At 41.7% G+C, this 16,737-nt stretch overlaps 1 protein-coding gene across 4 annotated transcripts in view; it reads right to left on the reverse strand.

Moving 5' to 3' along the window:
* The window catches only part of stag1a (STAG1 cohesin complex component a), a 34,901-nt gene that overhangs the window by 2,338 nt on the left and 15,826 nt on the right, over nucleotides 1-16,737 (reverse strand). For all 4 annotated transcript variants that reach the window (XM_020616655.1, XM_020616654.1, XM_020616653.1 and 1 more), the window contains exons 2-27: nucleotides 10,230-10,424; nucleotides 9,947-10,067; nucleotides 9,611-9,766; nucleotides 9,214-9,310; nucleotides 9,043-9,119; nucleotides 8,289-8,493; nucleotides 7,960-8,111; nucleotides 7,587-7,660; nucleotides 7,206-7,329; nucleotides 6,969-7,067; nucleotides 6,754-6,833; nucleotides 6,314-6,421; nucleotides 5,986-6,100; nucleotides 5,507-5,624; nucleotides 5,158-5,261; nucleotides 4,335-4,427; nucleotides 3,733-4,026; nucleotides 3,368-3,438; nucleotides 2,840-3,008; nucleotides 2,037-2,129; nucleotides 1,591-1,765; nucleotides 1,282-1,421; nucleotides 933-1,034; nucleotides 676-824; nucleotides 197-325; nucleotides 12-66 (exon numbers count right to left, since the gene is read on the reverse strand). In XM_020616655.1, the coding sequence (XP_020472311.1) occupies nucleotides 12-66; nucleotides 197-325; nucleotides 676-824; nucleotides 933-1,034; nucleotides 1,282-1,421; nucleotides 1,591-1,765; nucleotides 2,037-2,129; nucleotides 2,840-3,008; nucleotides 3,368-3,438; nucleotides 3,733-4,026; nucleotides 4,335-4,427; nucleotides 5,158-5,261; nucleotides 5,507-5,624; nucleotides 5,986-6,100; nucleotides 6,314-6,421; nucleotides 6,754-6,833; nucleotides 6,969-7,067; nucleotides 7,206-7,329; nucleotides 7,587-7,660; nucleotides 7,960-8,111; nucleotides 8,289-8,493; nucleotides 9,043-9,119; nucleotides 9,214-9,310; nucleotides 9,611-9,766; nucleotides 9,947-10,067; nucleotides 10,230-10,258 (3,129 nt within the window). In that variant the 5' untranslated portion in view covers nucleotides 10,259-10,424. The remainder of the gene's footprint in view (nucleotides 1-11; nucleotides 67-196; nucleotides 326-675; nucleotides 825-932; nucleotides 1,035-1,281; nucleotides 1,422-1,590; nucleotides 1,766-2,036; nucleotides 2,130-2,839; nucleotides 3,009-3,367; nucleotides 3,439-3,732; nucleotides 4,027-4,334; nucleotides 4,428-5,157; nucleotides 5,262-5,506; nucleotides 5,625-5,985; nucleotides 6,101-6,313; nucleotides 6,422-6,753; nucleotides 6,834-6,968; nucleotides 7,068-7,205; nucleotides 7,330-7,586; nucleotides 7,661-7,959; nucleotides 8,112-8,288; nucleotides 8,494-9,042; nucleotides 9,120-9,213; nucleotides 9,311-9,610; nucleotides 9,767-9,946; nucleotides 10,068-10,229; nucleotides 10,425-16,737) is intronic.

A 16,737-nucleotide genomic window follows, 5' to 3' on the forward strand; every position in this document is an offset into this window, starting at 1 on the left:
GGCAGCCACACATCTTCCCGACGCTCTGACATCGACTCAGACATGAACTTCTCCAGGTACGAATGGCTGAGGACACATGCAGCATTTTAACATAATTCATTTGTTTCCAAATTGTATTATGAAAGCTTTAAGTGACAGATGAGTTTATGTTTAACTTTACAGCGAAAAAAATAAAAAGGGGAAAGGGAATACTTACACAGTCTTTTTGTCTTGACGGATTAGTTTGGAGGAGAACTCACTCAAAACCTCCAGGAAGGCCAGATTGACAGGAGGAAACTCTGGTCCCCGAGGATTCTGGTATTTAAATGCAAACTCTATTCCATCCCTAATGCATCAGAAAGACAGAATGAGCGAGACAGCAAGTTAAAAATTAAGACAAAGGTAGAAACAGAAAAACAAACAGTGGGTGGAAAAAAGCAACACAGAGTAACAGACACCAAGAGCGAAGAAGTGTATTTACTGTCAATGAAGCACCTGATTTGAAAGAAAACTGTAAAAGGTTTATTTCTATTCTGGGGCCATTCTTCACTAAGAATTTTATTTCTCTCAGCCTTTCTCTTCATCTCATTTTGGAACCTGAGATGCAGCATTGGAGGGCATTTAACTACCATTAACCTCCTCCCTCTCTGATTACATTCCAGCATACTCAAGAGACCAGAACATTCATAGTCTTACTTGTGCAGGGTGGCTACAGCCTCTCTGGTCTTGATCTGATCCAGGCCGAAGGTTAGAGCGAAGCGGCGGGCCAGCTCCTTGATGCCGCTCACGTGAGATGATGTCCGGTCCAGGTTGGGACCCTGATCCTGCAGCAGCTCGTTGAACAGCTGCAACATTCATAGGAATCGCACGTCAAGAGTGAGTGTTGTAACTTACAGTACAACCCCGGCAGCTGTGTGTATAGCCTGTATGGACTGTGTGTGCCAGTGTCTCACCTGCTGCAGACTGAGAATGAGTGTCTTGGCGCAGAGGATTTTGTCTGTCTGCCTGGTTTTACTGAGAGTCTCTTTAATGATGTCGCCATAATCATTATAATACTGAGGCAGAGAAAACAAACAAAAATATGCAAGATGGGACAATTCAGCATATTCAGTTTCATATGTCATCTACAGATTTTCATTAATAACATTTCTATATACTTTTAATATATGTGATTTCTATTATAGGTCCTCTCTTTAACCCCATGACCTGCTGACTATGTTTTCCAATATCTGGCTTTCATATTACCTAATCCCATTATGCTGATCATGTCATGTTTTAGGTTACGCACAGCAGGACACACACCTTCATGTAGTGTTTGAAGATGTCAGCAGCAGCGGGCATGTCTACAATATCGTAGATGATGAGTTTGCAGAAAGCTGCGATCAGGTTTCGCCTCTTGTGGAGAGCCTCAATCTTATTGGCCTCGTCCTCCTCGTCTCCCTCTACAAAAATACAAGTGGAGAGAAATGACAAAGAAGAAGAGGAATAAATAATATTTTAATCATTAATAACTACATGTGACAAAAATCTCTGAAACCCATTTACCCTCTCAAATTGTCCTAATTCCTCACAACAGAGTGCCCTGTAAAAGTGATTCTCTCTCTGTCTCACCCATGCTTTGACTCTCATCATCCTGGTCGATGAAGACGTGGTCCAGGACAAAGTTGAGCAGCTCGTTCTGCAGAGTGCTGTCTGGGTTAAAGACCAGCGGCTGGAGACCCTCCCTGCCACCAGAAATTAGCTGGTGACTGAAGATCATCAGCAGGTCACAGAGAAGCATGAACGCCTGAGCAAGAGGCACAAATAAAATGTTATGCTTTGACAGAAATTGTTAGCTATTCAAAAGGTATATGGAATAATGTTGTGAGCCCCGCAGTTTTCTGTTTTCTCTAGAATTAGCTTCATATGCCAAGCTGTCATTAACATAACAGACATTTTTATCATCTTGTAATGACAAGAGCACACAGTTTCCACTTTTAACATGGTTTCTACAGACAGTGTTACACGTTCTTTACAGTGAAAATGGGAGCTGGCCACATCAGCTGTGCGTGTTATACCTGCTCTTTGACTGGTGTGTTGACGTTGGACAGGCACTGCTGGCAAACGGCAAGGAAAGACTTCACCACTCTCCTGAGAGCCAAGAGGTCATCCTGTAAACACACCAAACATACACATATTATTAGCCAAGTGTCACAAATAATGAGCATTTTTAACTGAAATCAGTATCAACAGCAGTATCAGCCATGCTAACTGTAGCAATAAATGTGATTTTCATTAACTAACTTCCCTGAGGCAGAAGAATGAAGACAGACTGCGTTGTTGCTGGTGGAGTCTGGGCTCACACTGTGACACTTTGATATTTTATCCTTGATGCGCTGTCATGTCAGCACAGGGGATGCAATTATTTTGCATAATTCAAATATTAATGTTATGGCTGATGCCTTTCTAATTTATCACCATCTGCAAACAAATGACTAAAAACACTATAAAATGACATACTGTTATATCTACAGTATTTATCAGCAAGACAGTAAACAGAAGTGACATATAACAGGTGCACATGGGGAATCTTTAAGCTAATGTGGGTCAAAGTGCTTCTTTGCTTCAAAGCTTCTGTGCAGTGTTAAAATGTTAAATGAGAAACACTAGGGGTAAGCCCCTGGATAGAGGAAAGCATCCTGTCCAATAATGAGATGGCTTTTTATATCCAAGATGCCACACTCTGCAGAAATACAGATAAGCTCCTGTCCCTCTGGGCCACTGATGCTCAGAGAGAGCAGCCTCAACTCTGAGCCTCTGAAAGATAGACCTGCCATCTGAGTCTGGTGTTACAGCTCTATCAGTGAGACAAGCCCTGCACCTTGCTGGGAGACCCCTCTGTGATCTTGACTAGCTGCCAGAGGATGGAGTAGTGGGAGCACTGCAGGGCCTGGACGGCTATCTGCTCTGGCATGGAGCCCTGCTCGATGCCAGCCTTCAGCAGCCGGTAACAGTTCCCAAACAAATCCCACCGTGTCAGGTCATGGGCACTGAGACAAGAAACACAAGGAAAACACGTTCGATTTAACAGAGTCAATTCATCTGACGGAACTCAACGAGCACTACACAGCTGATACATATGGCACTGGTGTACTTTGTTTATCTTAACAGCTTGCTAAGTATTGATGTAACACTTTGTAATGTAGCTAACTAGTTAGCACAAAGTTACTGTAAACACTATACACTGACAGTTTACGCTGACGAAAGTAACGGTAAAAGCCAATTACATTGGACATTTTCTCTATTTTTGACATTTTGGAGGATGAATCAATTAAATGAGAAAACAATCAGAAAATAATGAAAGAGTCTTAGTTTCAACAGACTGAAGTAAGTAAAGAGAGACACTTACTTGTGGAAGGCTGTGAGTCTCTTGAGTGTAGATAAAACATTGTAAATATCATCATCATCGGCCTCCTCAGCCTGCAACATAACAAACATCTGTTTGTACACCAAGACTCACTTTATTGCTGCTCATTAAATGTACAAAATAAACACAATGAATAGCATGTGTGGAGTTTTGGTTAATCTATGAAGTTTAGATAAATATTTTTTGGGACACCTCAGCTTTGCATAAATCTAATCCTCAACACAACTTCCTGCACAGCTTGAGACTGAATTTCAAAGCCATGTCACAGGTATTATAGATCACAAACACACCCACACATCTACTTTCGTTTATCCCTTTCATACCCACACCTGCTGCTCTCATCGTACCTCCTGCAGCAGCTCTTCGACCGAGTGTGCAAACCGATCGGTCATCTCGTCAATGAGCTGGGAGCGGGCGATGTCCACACGGTTCATGATGGTGTACTCTTCAGAGCAGAGGATGCTATAGGTCTTGCTGCAGGCTTCGAGCACGTCCGACTCTATGTGCTTCTCGACCACGAGCCGGATCTGCTTCAGCAAGGCGTCCAAGTGCTTCTCCATGCGCCCGGCGCTGTACACATCCAGGTCAAAGTACTGAGGGATCTGCAGCAGGTTGGCTACCTTCTCAGAGTCAGCCTGGTACTGTGAGATAAAGGGACATAAATTATGTGAACAACACTTGTAGCACACAGAACAAAGACAAATAGAGAGGAAGAGAAGACCCATCGGTCACCAACTGATGATTTGTTTGCGTTTCTTCATTTGGGAAACGGCCAATTACATTTTAATTTCTAAGTATCTGGGCAGCACATTTGTCCAGAGTGACAAATATTCAATACCACTTCTCTTGACTACATCATTAACACCTCAGTCATTTGCCCAGCCCATTCATTAATCAGTGTGTTTCCTGCCCTGTGCAGGCTGCAGGCTGGATCTTGGGAAAGTCTTACCTTGGACAACAACATTGGCAGAGCCATGATGAAGTGCTCCGTCAGTTTGTTCTTATCGTCTATCTGGGTCTTCCTCTCCTTTGCTGTCAGCACCTAGACAGACAGACACAAAACTGTGGGTTAGGTGTAGCGGGGACATAAAAATAAGCAAGACAAAGACTGTGCTGTCCTGTCCTCTGTGACTACAGGAGTTATTTGCATGTAGGAAAGTCTTTTTTTTTTTACTAGCCATAAACCTTCAAAGGATTTCAAGCCTCGCTAAAGTGGATGAACAACTGTTTGTGCTTTGTTGTCTTTATATATTAGACTTCTCTAGACTTTTGTTTTATTCCACAATGACTTCTCAATATAGCCCTTAACATAACAATACTAAACATCTATATCTCTGAGTTTGAGGTTAGCCTGAAATTTGATGCATTCTCTGGACTGATAACTCCACAATCCATGTACTGCCAGCTGTTTCTTTAATTCTACATGAATTGTTTTAGTAAACAGAATGGAAAGGTAAAATAACAAAGGACATGGAAAAACGCGTCGTGGCCTGGCCAGATTTGAACTCATGGTGTCACATTTAAATATTATACAGGCTCAAACACTGTGCGCTTACTGAGATCCAGTGTTGCACTTCTGAGCAGACATTCATACAAGGTCACTTACAGAACATGAACAGCAGATCTCAACAACGCTCAAGGCTCCGGTTGGCAGGTATATTTACCTGGTGTCTCTTCACATCCGTCTCATCTTCTGCTTAACTGACATATACTATAACTCCAAATGATGCTAAAGGAGTGGTTATAGTGTGTCGTGTGTGTACTTGATTTACCCGTTTGCCAGTTCCTCTGCCGACAGGTGGGTGTGCCTCTGCTGCCTGTCGGATGGTGCACACTGTCAGCTCTATCAGCGCACTCTCCTGCCTGTCTGAAAAGACTGCAGAGACAGTCGGAAAAGAAGAAGAGAGAAAGAGACAGATAAAGTGAGAAGACAGAGAAACACACAGGGAGTCAGTAAAAGAGAGAGACAGTCTATTGTATCATCTCATGTAGGTGTTTCTTTCAGCTGTGATGTTGTGTCTAAAGCCAACTACATAAAAGAGAACAAGAACAGTGTGTGTGTGTGTGTGTGTGTGTGTGTGTGTGTGTGTGTGTGTGTGTGTGTGTGTGTGTGTGTCTTACCCTCTTCTCCTTGCACAGGCTCCTCCAGTAGAAGTTCAGTCATACACTCCCAGTCTTTCAGCAGCTCCTGAGAGCTTTCCCATAGCGAGTCCACAAGGTAGGCTGCATGCTCATGAAGCTAGCGCACACACACACACACACACACGTTCACAAACATACACAGAAAGAAAAACAGTACATATGTGTTAGAGTCACTGACTGAAAATCATCAATCTAAGACTACAACAAACATGGTGGGGAACTGGGCACTTTGTTAAGCTGACATTTGTACCCAATATGATCCAACTCAAACACGTGACATAACGTAATTTGTATAGTACAAGTGTTTTACGCTATTTTACCCAAGCATGGGACACATAGCAGACATGTTCTTTTTTAAACATTAAACATTACGTATACGGTACATCCACAGGAAGTTTAATTTGCCATGTGTATGGTGTAAATTGTATGCATAAACCTCCATCATGTGTAAGTGCTACCTCACTCTCCAAAAAGAAGAGCACCAGCATGCGGATCAGATTTCCGTTGGGACTGCTCCTCCCTCTGCGCTTAGCCAGTGCTTCTTCTGCCTGTGGGTCATGGCGACTGAACAATCTGACGGAGGCAGAGAGGTAGGCAAGAAGACAGAAACACAAGGAACAAACACACACACCATTATTAAATAGCAAATAAGAGACGTCAGAACAGTTAAACTCTGAAAACCCATAAACAATATAAAACAGACTATGCAACTGAAAAGTAGTGCTCGACATCATTTGTCGACTTATACAGAAGGATATATGACCAAAGATCCGAGGATGGACTCACTTCCTGTGCAGGAATTCTCCAGCAGCGACAGCCACTGGCCGATGGGCAGAATAGACCAGATGGTACACATTCTCACAGTCCTCATTGGACAAGGCATCTTCGCTGCCCCTGCAATAGATAATCAATGCGAGTTACACTCAATCACAGTAGTTCATCAGTAAAAATCCAAGAAGAATAAGAAAGGATCCAAACTGCTGCTTTTTAACAGTGAGACCAAGTTTAAATGTCTGTTCAAGCTGAAAACCTAAGGGAATATGGCCAATGAGCCTGACTGTGATGATGATGATGATGATGCAATGATGACTAGTGGCTGAAACTTTTAAAGTCCTGACAGTTCTGTGATTATACGCAATGAATCTATACACAGTAAGGACAGTAACACAGGAGAGTTTCATTATTATGCATGTGAAAAAACTAGAAAAAGTATCCAAGTTACTCACTGCAGGATGAGTGTGACCAGTCGAATGGCCTCCACAGCCACATCATACTCCTTATCCAGTGTCATTGACACTATACGGTCCTGTCAAAATGATACAATGAACCGAGAAAAAGTGGAATAAATAGGCAAAATCCTAAAAGATCAAATCTAAGCTTAGCGTAGTCATACTGTTCTTAAAAGAGTCATAACTGATATGTTCATTCTCACGGGGGTTACCTTGAAGCGGTTGGTGAAAAGCTCAAGCTTGGGAAACAGTTCTCGGTTTGTGTACAGATTCTGCAGAGCCTTAAGGCACTTTAGACGCACCTCTCCTTGCTGAAAAAGGGAGGGATAGTTTGTGCAATGACATAGCAAAATATCAACAAAACTCAAACCAAGTCTTGAATAAATATAAGGGAAGACTCAGCAATTTCCAACAAAACAGGCAGGTGGTTGTTTTGACTGGGGGCTCACCCTGTCATGTAGTGTCCAGCCAACGTATTTCAGGTAACTGTCATTAAGAAAGGCGTCACTGTACATCTTCATCCACACTCCAATCTCCTCAATACAGATGGCTCGGATTTCTGCAATTGCATCCCTGGGAAGTGCAGAGACAACAATGATCAAAATCAAAAATATGTGGTGTTAGACCATTAATTATTAATTGTTTGTGGTCACCATCCCTGAAGGCACAGGGTTACCTTTTTACACCAGTGAAAAAGATATTTCGTAAAGGGTAAACTGGTGGGTAAGCAGCAGGCTGATGTCAAGCACCACTCAAACCACTGATTGACGTAATCTCCTAAAAACGGCTAATAACAAAGATCACAAGAAAATGGACAGTGGAAAGTTTACCTGTAGCGATGCACAAAGATTCCCTTGAAGATGGAGTTCATCATATTCTCTATTTCATCTTGGTTTTCCTGAAGCTGCAAACAGAAAACCAAGAGGTCACAGGCAAGCCTGCAATGCTGCAGATATTTTGATACAGAGTATAGTAAAGCAGTGCTACGGGACTCCAGCTAAAATAAAAGTGGTCGCAGCTAATATTCCCACTTATTAGCATTCAGGATTTTAGGGAACATGTTGGGGAATTTTAGCATATTTAACAAGATCACACTTTTAACTATGCTCTCATTGTTGATGATGAACCAATATCCTAATATTACTATGTGGACACATCACCACACAAATCAAATTTGAATAGCCACATCAAACATCACCCAACCTCCTTTCTCTTCTGGAGCAGCAGTTCCAGCTTCTCGTTGGCTCGTTTGCCTGCCATCTTGTTCCTCTCAGCCTCGTACTGTCTCTGGGTGTTGTCCTGGTGAATGCTCAAGTTCAGTGCCACATTCACCAGTGCCGTCATCAGCTTCATCGCTGAGCAGAGACAAAAAACACCTAGGTATGACTAATGCTTCAGACTTTCCTTCTAGGGAAATGTGTTTCTTATGTTATATTTTTCTACATCTTGTTACTCAATTACTGTTTAGCAAAGGACTCTACAAATAAAAGTTTTGTTGTAATGATAAAAACCTCTAAACCTGGTTCCATTACCTGCTAATGTGGAGGTGTGTCTGAAGGCTCGCACTTGAGAGTCAGACAGCCCGGTGAGGAGGGAGATCACCGTGTCCATCATGTACTCATCGTAGATGATGCTGTACTGACACTGGCGGATCAAAACGCTGATAAACTCACAGAAGTTGTAGCGGAACTTCTTCCACATAGGCCCTGGCATGGTCAGAGGATAATCTCCACTGTCCTGTTGACAGAAACAGTGATTAGAGCCATTGTATCCTCTTCTATCAAAATGATCTGGAGTAAACCTTTCTTGCAAATGAACACTGTTTCTCATTTGGGCTGCTTGCTAAGATTTTCTGGTTGGGATTAGACCAGAGACCCTTTCATCTGTTCAACCACTGCTATTTGTTTGTTAAGGTGAAAAAAGAAAACTGACATGTCAGAGTAAAGTGCATCTTTAAACGTGTGGTTTGAAGTCACACTGCACCGTCAAATATCCCCTTTTCTATAGTTCCTGTTCTAACTTAAAATGATCCATTAGACATAAAAATGAACTGATTTCAGCGGTCTGAAAAAATAAGGCATGAAAGAAAAGGAACTCTGAAGCATTCATCAGTCCTATGCAGGATTATTCCTACCACAACCTGAGAAGAACACACACTGTGCACACAGTTTCTTCAGAAAGGCGATATATTTACATAGTTAATAAATGCCGCCAAACAGGACATTACACATGACATTATTTTTACTTGAACATTATTTGCTCTCTCTGTCAGAGGAAGATGTTTACCTCATCGAACTCCTCAGTCATCTTACGGATGATCTCCGCATTCTGCATGTTCCTGAACATCTCGATTCTTACAGTACCTGGTTAAAAAACAAAAATGAAACCAGAGTTGTTATTTCTGTAAAATGATTACTGTGTCTACACCGAGTTGCTGATTGGCTGAAATTGTCTTACCTTTGCACCCCGAGCATTGGATAAAAAAATTGATGAGGTCCAGCAGTGCCAAGTCCCTGTCTTGTTTGTATGATTCAATCCACTCATCAACCACAGACTGTTCACACACACACACACCAAAAGAAACACACACAATCACAACAGTGAGAATTTTACAAGGTGGAAAATCTTCACAAATTCTAACCTGCTACACAGGAAAGAAAACAGCCTTCAAACAGCAGGTGAGAGGTGTCACATCCCATCATTCATCATTATAAACCCTACTACAGGTGCAGTGTAATGGTTTGATTAATTAGAAGTATTGTTAAACACAGCCTAACACAGACTTTTAAAAGACATCATCTTGAGAGATATACTTTATCTTCTAACAGTGATAAACACAATCATGCACACCCACCTGCATGGCACTCTTGCCCAGTTTGACCACTTCAAACAGAGTGACAGGGTCTCCACCATCTCCATTATGTTGAGCCACGCCGTTGGCTTTCCCTCGTCCTCTGGGCACGCTCAGGGTCTTGTCTGTTGGAGACCTGCGAGGTTTCTTATTGGTTGTCTGTGGGTGACATCAATTACACAGGAAAAATTAAAGAACGCACTAAGAGCCAGTTTCCTCGCCTCTTTTGACATACTTGCATGTGCACAGTTGCACACATGCATATCAAAAACACAGTCACACACAAAGAGTTAAACTGTTAGTCTGCCTTTTCTTATGAATTTCCTTTAAGACTCTTACCAGGGGTTGTTTTCCGGGCCTTCCTCTCTTCTTCTTCCCTTTTGCCTCTGGATCCTCCATCTCACTCATGCTCATAGTTAAGCTCACTGCGTCTGTTGCCCCAGATTCATTCGACGAGTCCCTGAAAGGGCAAAACACATGACTCATATGCATTTAAAGCTTTTATTAATCTATAGAGCAAATTAAATACTCAGATGAGGGTCAATACTGGACAGATAGATTAACCAATGAAAAATCATAATTTATGTAGGTTATTTGCCCAAAAAGAAAACATTTCACTCACTGCAGGACAGGGAGCTCTGAGGTGATCATCCTGGTCGGCTGGGGAGGCGGTGGGGTGAGTAGCTGTGTTGATGTACTTCTTCAGGTCCAAGTGTGATTTAGGTCCAAAGACAAAAGAACAAGGCAGCTAGGCTGGGAAGGATGGTCTGGAAGGCGAACTGAATTCAACGTGTTCGCACTTAACTCTCTTCAGCTCCTGGTGGAAAACAACAGAGAACAAGACAAAAACATGCATTTCAAAACAAGTGAGTCAGTAACAACCATTAATAAGAGTACAACACTCTGATGCAGCTATGTTTACAGTCTGTGCACCAGTTATGCACATAAACAGAAACCTCATTACAACATTAATGGTGAGAGGTCAAGTTATTAATGAAATAAAGAAGTGGCCATTTAAAAGTAATGATTAAACCAGAAAAACTAACTGATCTGCACTGTTTCAACACTATTATACATGTAACACTGTGTGATATTTGACGGCTCAGTGTCCAAAGTGCCATAACTGTAAAATGTAATCGAAAGCAGAGAGAAACAGTACAATCTTTCCCTCTGGTGGATCAGGCTATGGAGGTGGAAATGGGGAGAGGAGGACACCAACTGGTCACTTTGGGAACTACAACACCAAAATACTGGGGGACACAGGGAGATTTGTTGTTGACAAACTGTTTCAGTGCCATGATAAGACTTTTAACACAGTTTGATTTTGTATGTTCACTGCAGATAAAGAGTAAGATCAGCTCAAAAACTTTAAAGTATGACCTTTTAAACTTTGTAATTGGAGACATGTTATGACTTAGTCAAGGTGTTTCCCATCGTTTAAAAAAAGTGTCTGTTTGACCAAAGCTGATAAAAAATATAAGTTTTAGCAAATATGCCTAGAGTTGTGAAAAAAATCAAGGTGTCATAAATGAATGAAACAATCCCAAAATGCTTTGCAGCCAGAGCTGACAATGTAGGTAAATTCTCATTGACAGCAATGTTAATTATAACATTAGCTAGTGACCTGTCCATATGCTAATGAGAGCAAAGAACAGAAATGGAGCAATGCTGCACTTAACCACCAGAGGCAGTATGATCCACAAAGTCCTCTGCCCACCTCGATCTCCAAACAGCTTATTTGGATTTTAAATGAGGAAGATGGGCATAAAAAAATCATCCAACACTCATTTAACTCGCAGCTCAGTTCCAGTCCAGTTCTGATCACCTACTAAGTCTTTTGGGGCTGTATTTTCCACAGTGTGTGTGTGAGTGTATACATGTGTGTTTGAAACTAGGTCTGGGCAACAGTAGGGGGCAGGCTAAGAGAGTGTGTATTTAAATGCTGTCTTCCACACAGTGTTTGTACTGAGGAATAGCAGAGGGCAGGGGAGCCCTCCGTTTCACCAGCTTAACTACACACTCACACAGTCATCTGTGTGGCTCACTGTTCCCACACAGTCAGCCTGTCATCTGAAAACATGGCAAGAAAAAAAAAAAAAAAAGGGAACACAGGATTAGTCATTAAAAGCACTGGCTTTATTTTTTAGGTCTGTGGTGTATAGTTGGTTGATAATAATACTCAAAAAGCAGACCCCACAGAGGCTAAAGGGGGTCCTAAATGGCTGGGATATGACCTGCTTGCATTTACATAATTAGATGTTGCAGCTGCACAAACACAGAACCAACAACCTCATTCATCTGACATGGTTGCACATATCTGTGGTGAGAGCAATTATCCTCACGGCTCATGGAACAGAATGGAGAAACTTGTTCAATTTGCAAAATGCAACAATAAATATGACAGATTGACCTGCTTTTTAAAATAGTTTGATGTAACCTGAATATGTTTTTCTGTATCTTGAATGCAAGTGGGAATGTAACACAAAAAAATGACTGACCTAATCTCACAAAGCAAACCCTGTAAAAAATAAAACAGGCTAAAGCAGCCCAAACATTTTATAGCAAACTTCTAATGTGCAAAATGTAATTTAGATGCTGACATGAGACATGACAAAGAAATGGGAAGACTGGACATAAATTACTAGAACGAATGGTATACGAACTCCTTGAATTCAAGGACATCAATCACAGGGTGCTTGCAAGTCTCACCGACACCAATTTAAACAGATGAATAAAGACAACTGCTTTCATTTAACTTCCGACCATTCATTTAGATGACTGCACACGAGCACACTAAATCTCATCCCTGCTATAAACAATAAGAGTTGCTGGGTTTTCTGCACTCACGGTGTACAGTATGCAGTACATACAGCCGCATCCTGGCTGTTTTGTACTTTTGTACAAAGTCTATTTCAGGGTCACAGATGCAGTGTAAAGAGGAGAGATCTAAACAAACAAAAAGCCAGTAAAGGTAAACAATGCAAAGACAGGGACATCCATAAAATGCCCAAGGTTCTGACTAGAAATCCTGTTGAAAACAGCCAAGAGGAAACATTAGTGTTAATGATTTATCTCATCATGCCAAGTGGTTTTAATTCGCACTAAAACACTTCACATCAGAGTCAGCTGCAACTGAAAATAATCAAGTGGTTGATGCTAGACACTATATGCACCGTGAAATGACACTGTTCCTCCAATCACATGCAATTCAGTCTGGTAATCAGCACTCATTTATAACTCACTGATAATAGGCAATGACAAACTGCAGCAAAGTAAGTGGATTGAAGTCAAGTCAGACGACTGACAGAGCACAAGAGATGATGAAGTATGGTTCTTATGTGATCTCACCACTGCCCCACCTGCTATCTCCACTGCTAGAGATGTTAAAATCAATACTCTGTATTTCACACACTGTTATAAATATCTTGTTTTTACCACAACATGGACCCGTGTTCTTTTAATCATCTGATATTCTCTCTCCAAAGGGACAGAAAGCAGCCTTATCTGGATCAGTTCTCTTGTCAATCCTTAGCTGTACAGAACGGAACAAGAGAAGGGTGTGTGCCTGCGTCTAAGTGTGTGTGTGTGTGTGTGAGCCTGCCTGACATATTATCGACCAACAACTAAATAATCCTCATGTTCATTGGCTTTCCTCTCAGCTTTCTTCATTTTGTCGACATACTGGCACCGACTTTCTAACACACACACACACACACACACACACACACAAGATGTAACAGCTTCAACAGAAGGCTATGAATAATTTGTAGCAAGTTCCCTGAACTATTTCTCAATTTTGGAGGACAGAAGCTGCCAAATGTATTTACTTTGCATTTCTCTTGCCCGTTTTCTCAGTGCAGTTCCATGTACTTGAATGCCATGAATGAAAACAAACAATCCTATTAAATAAATGCCAGTTTTAAAATAAATCGTTATGGCCAAAATAGAACAATTAATTATACAAATAATGCCCTTGTGCTTGCCCAGTCTTTCTGGTGTCTTGAACTGTGATTTTGCAGCACAGCTGATGCAACACATATCAGTCCCAAATGCCTTGAAACACAGCATTAAAGAGTACAGAGAAGTGGGAGATGACTATTTACATTAAACAACACAAGACAGAACTAATGTCTTTTCTTCTACTAAGCAAAATGTTGTCCTTAAACAGCTGTTCACACATTCACTTACAAACACAAATACACACCCTGCTGGTAGAGGAGTTTAAATGTGTAACAGGAATGCAGACGGCTGTGCAGCTGTTAAGCGGGCAGTGTCTCTACTTCATGCATTTCAAAACATTCAGCCTTACGCTGCAGGTGGTGTGTGGATAAAGGATTAGTAGAGCTGGTTCAGAACCTTTACCTGGGATAACCCACAGATCCTCAAATAACTAAAGTTAATGAACTGAAGCCGAGTTAGAACATTAAACCTTTATGCAACAAGGTCACAGTGACTTTCACCACTGATCACTAAAATGTAATGAGTTCATCCTCAAGTCTATGTGGATGTTTGTCCCACATCTGAAGAAATTCTCTCAAGGCGTTCCTGAGATATCGTGCTCATGAGAACATGACGAACAGAAGGACAGACAACCCAAAAACCTAATGACTGATGCCACAGCTTTCACAATGCTGAGGCACAAAGACCCTTATACTGTTTTGTCAGAGAACAGCACTTTTTATGGCCATTTTTGTCATAAGAAATACATTCAGTGACTCGATATTCATCATTTAACTCTAGTCACTCATGCTTAGACACACACACACACACACACGAGGTTAGATGATGTAGTTGTGTGTGTTGCTTCAGAGGCAGTAAAACAAAACCTCATGTTAACTGCTGAGTCACTTCATCCTGTCTGTGTGTCTACTTAAGAGTGAGTGCAAGACAGAGAGACAAGCAAATATCTGAGAACCACTTAACATGCATGAGATGTTCTCAAGGAGGCAGGCCCACGTTGCTATAGCAACTGGTGTGGGTCATAAGCCCAGTGGTGAAGGCATATTTGATTGGCTGAATGAAGATGGGGGGGGGACCTGGGGTTTGGGGGGTGGATGGGGTGTTGGCGCAGAACAGAACAGGACCAGATATAGATCCAATCAAGGCTCTGTGAAATCTGGCTACAGACTAACAAGAACCCCCCCCCAGTGCTGGTGAAAGTTGTTCTCAGATCAGTTCTCTGCCCAACATATTTATATTGATTACAAAAGTACCAACATGAGTTTAGCAATTCCTTCCTCATGGACATCCTTCACTCCCATTCATTCAAATTCATGATACTGTGAAAGTTTTACAACAAATCCCAACCTCAGAAAGATAGTGTACCCTCACCCATGAAGGAGATTTATGGGTTAAAGTGTAAAATAAAAGCATGAATATATTAAGCAGTCCCTAACCGCTGCCTTCTCAGATCACAGTGCACACCACACTAATGCTGCTTTCTCTCAAAACATTCAGCTCAGAAAATAGAAAAGTGGAAGTCACATTCAGATTGCATTCACACAGAGATTGGTCTTGTGTTAAAACAACACAAGAGGCCACGTCGGTGTGGGTGTGTTGCTTCATGAATCAATGAGACAATGAAACTCTATCCGGGAAGTCCTGCTGGACGAACAGACTTTGTGTTTGAAGCTTAGTGAATGCCAAAATACAGCAGAGTAGTTTGTAATAGACACAGACAGGAGCAAACAACTCTGGGAAGTTATCACAGTGGCAAATGTTTTATATTTTAGTATGATGAACTTGGTGTAAACAGAAAAACTGGGTTTATGTTAAAAAGTAGCCCATCAAGAACGTGCTTGTGTGTGTGTGCCTGGACAAGACCACGCTGGGTTTGCTGTGGATGACATGACCCCCGCCCCCCCGGCCCAACTATTGAATGAATGCAATGTGATCGTCATTTTTCAAGGCCACCATGGCACACCGTGCCTTCACATGACCGCTCTAATATAAACCACCGTGCAGTGTTTTTGCACCGTCCAATTCACAGCTGTGCACTGCCACATCAGCATGTTTTGGCACCTACATGTATAGACTCATAAGCTCCATCAAATGTACCCCAGAAATGTTTAATAGTGAAAACAAGGAGCACGTTGAAGGAAAAAACAAAACCCAGTAACAGTAACCTTTCTTTCTGTAAGTATTTACTTCTTACAAAGCCACTTCCAGGGTAAACCTTAGCCTCCCTAGTGACAGATATGCCATTACATTGGATATAGAGTCCTTTTCAGTAGCTATACAAATTTACAAAACACAGGGTATAACAAATGCCTGACACAACATGAAAATGTATGATGCTTCCAGGTAGAGACACTATAAGAGTCCTATTCAATGTAATACATCAATTTCAATGCCAGCGGCCTTTGTGGGGAGACGAAGAAAACACCTCGACAGAAAAGCATAAATCAGCACCTCTCACCAAAGCTAATCTCTTTCACGGTCAGTTCACACCGCTCAACTGTGAAAGAAATAGGGCTGAATATAGCGTAGAACTCTTGTCACTTCTCATAACGATGACATTTAAAAAAGCTGCTCCTGCCTCACAGCAAAAATAAAAACAACAGCAATTTCATAATGGGGAATTAGCAAAAATACACTTGCACCAACAGCAGAGCAACAACAATAAAACCCCCCCCCCCCCAACAAAGCTTTCCTTTTGCCCCCCTCCTTCACAGGGAGATGACAGAGTGCAGGGTCTGTCACACTACAATGCCGCCACAGCTGGTAATGATTCAGGATCACTCATCATGGTGACACTTCAGCAAAAGGTGGGCGCCAGTAGCCATGGGGGCACAGCACTTTTACTACTTTGAGTATTTCAACATGTCAGAGATGACATACTTATGAAACATGTCAACAATGAAAACAGACAGTAGTAGAACAGTGAATAGTAAACAGCAGGTATGCAGGCCCGACTATACCTGAGCTACTTCTGTAACACCGAGTTGTACTTACTGTTACCTCAAACTGTTTAAAGATTTTAAAGCGCCAGAGAAATGATGCTGCAGGTGTTAACAGGTTAATGACTGCATTCAACCCCCCCCCATACACCTTGCTGCTGCTGCCATGGTCCCTGCTGGCCAATTCTTTTGACAACTATAACCTGTACTGCATCTGCTATAATTGGCCAT

Source organism: Monopterus albus, unplaced genomic scaffold (genome assembly GCF_001952655.1).
Source record: "Monopterus albus unplaced genomic scaffold, M_albus_1.0 scaffold176.1, whole genome shotgun sequence".
In the NCBI taxonomy this organism is placed as follows: Eukaryota; Metazoa; Chordata; class Actinopteri; order Synbranchiformes; family Synbranchidae; genus Monopterus; species Monopterus albus.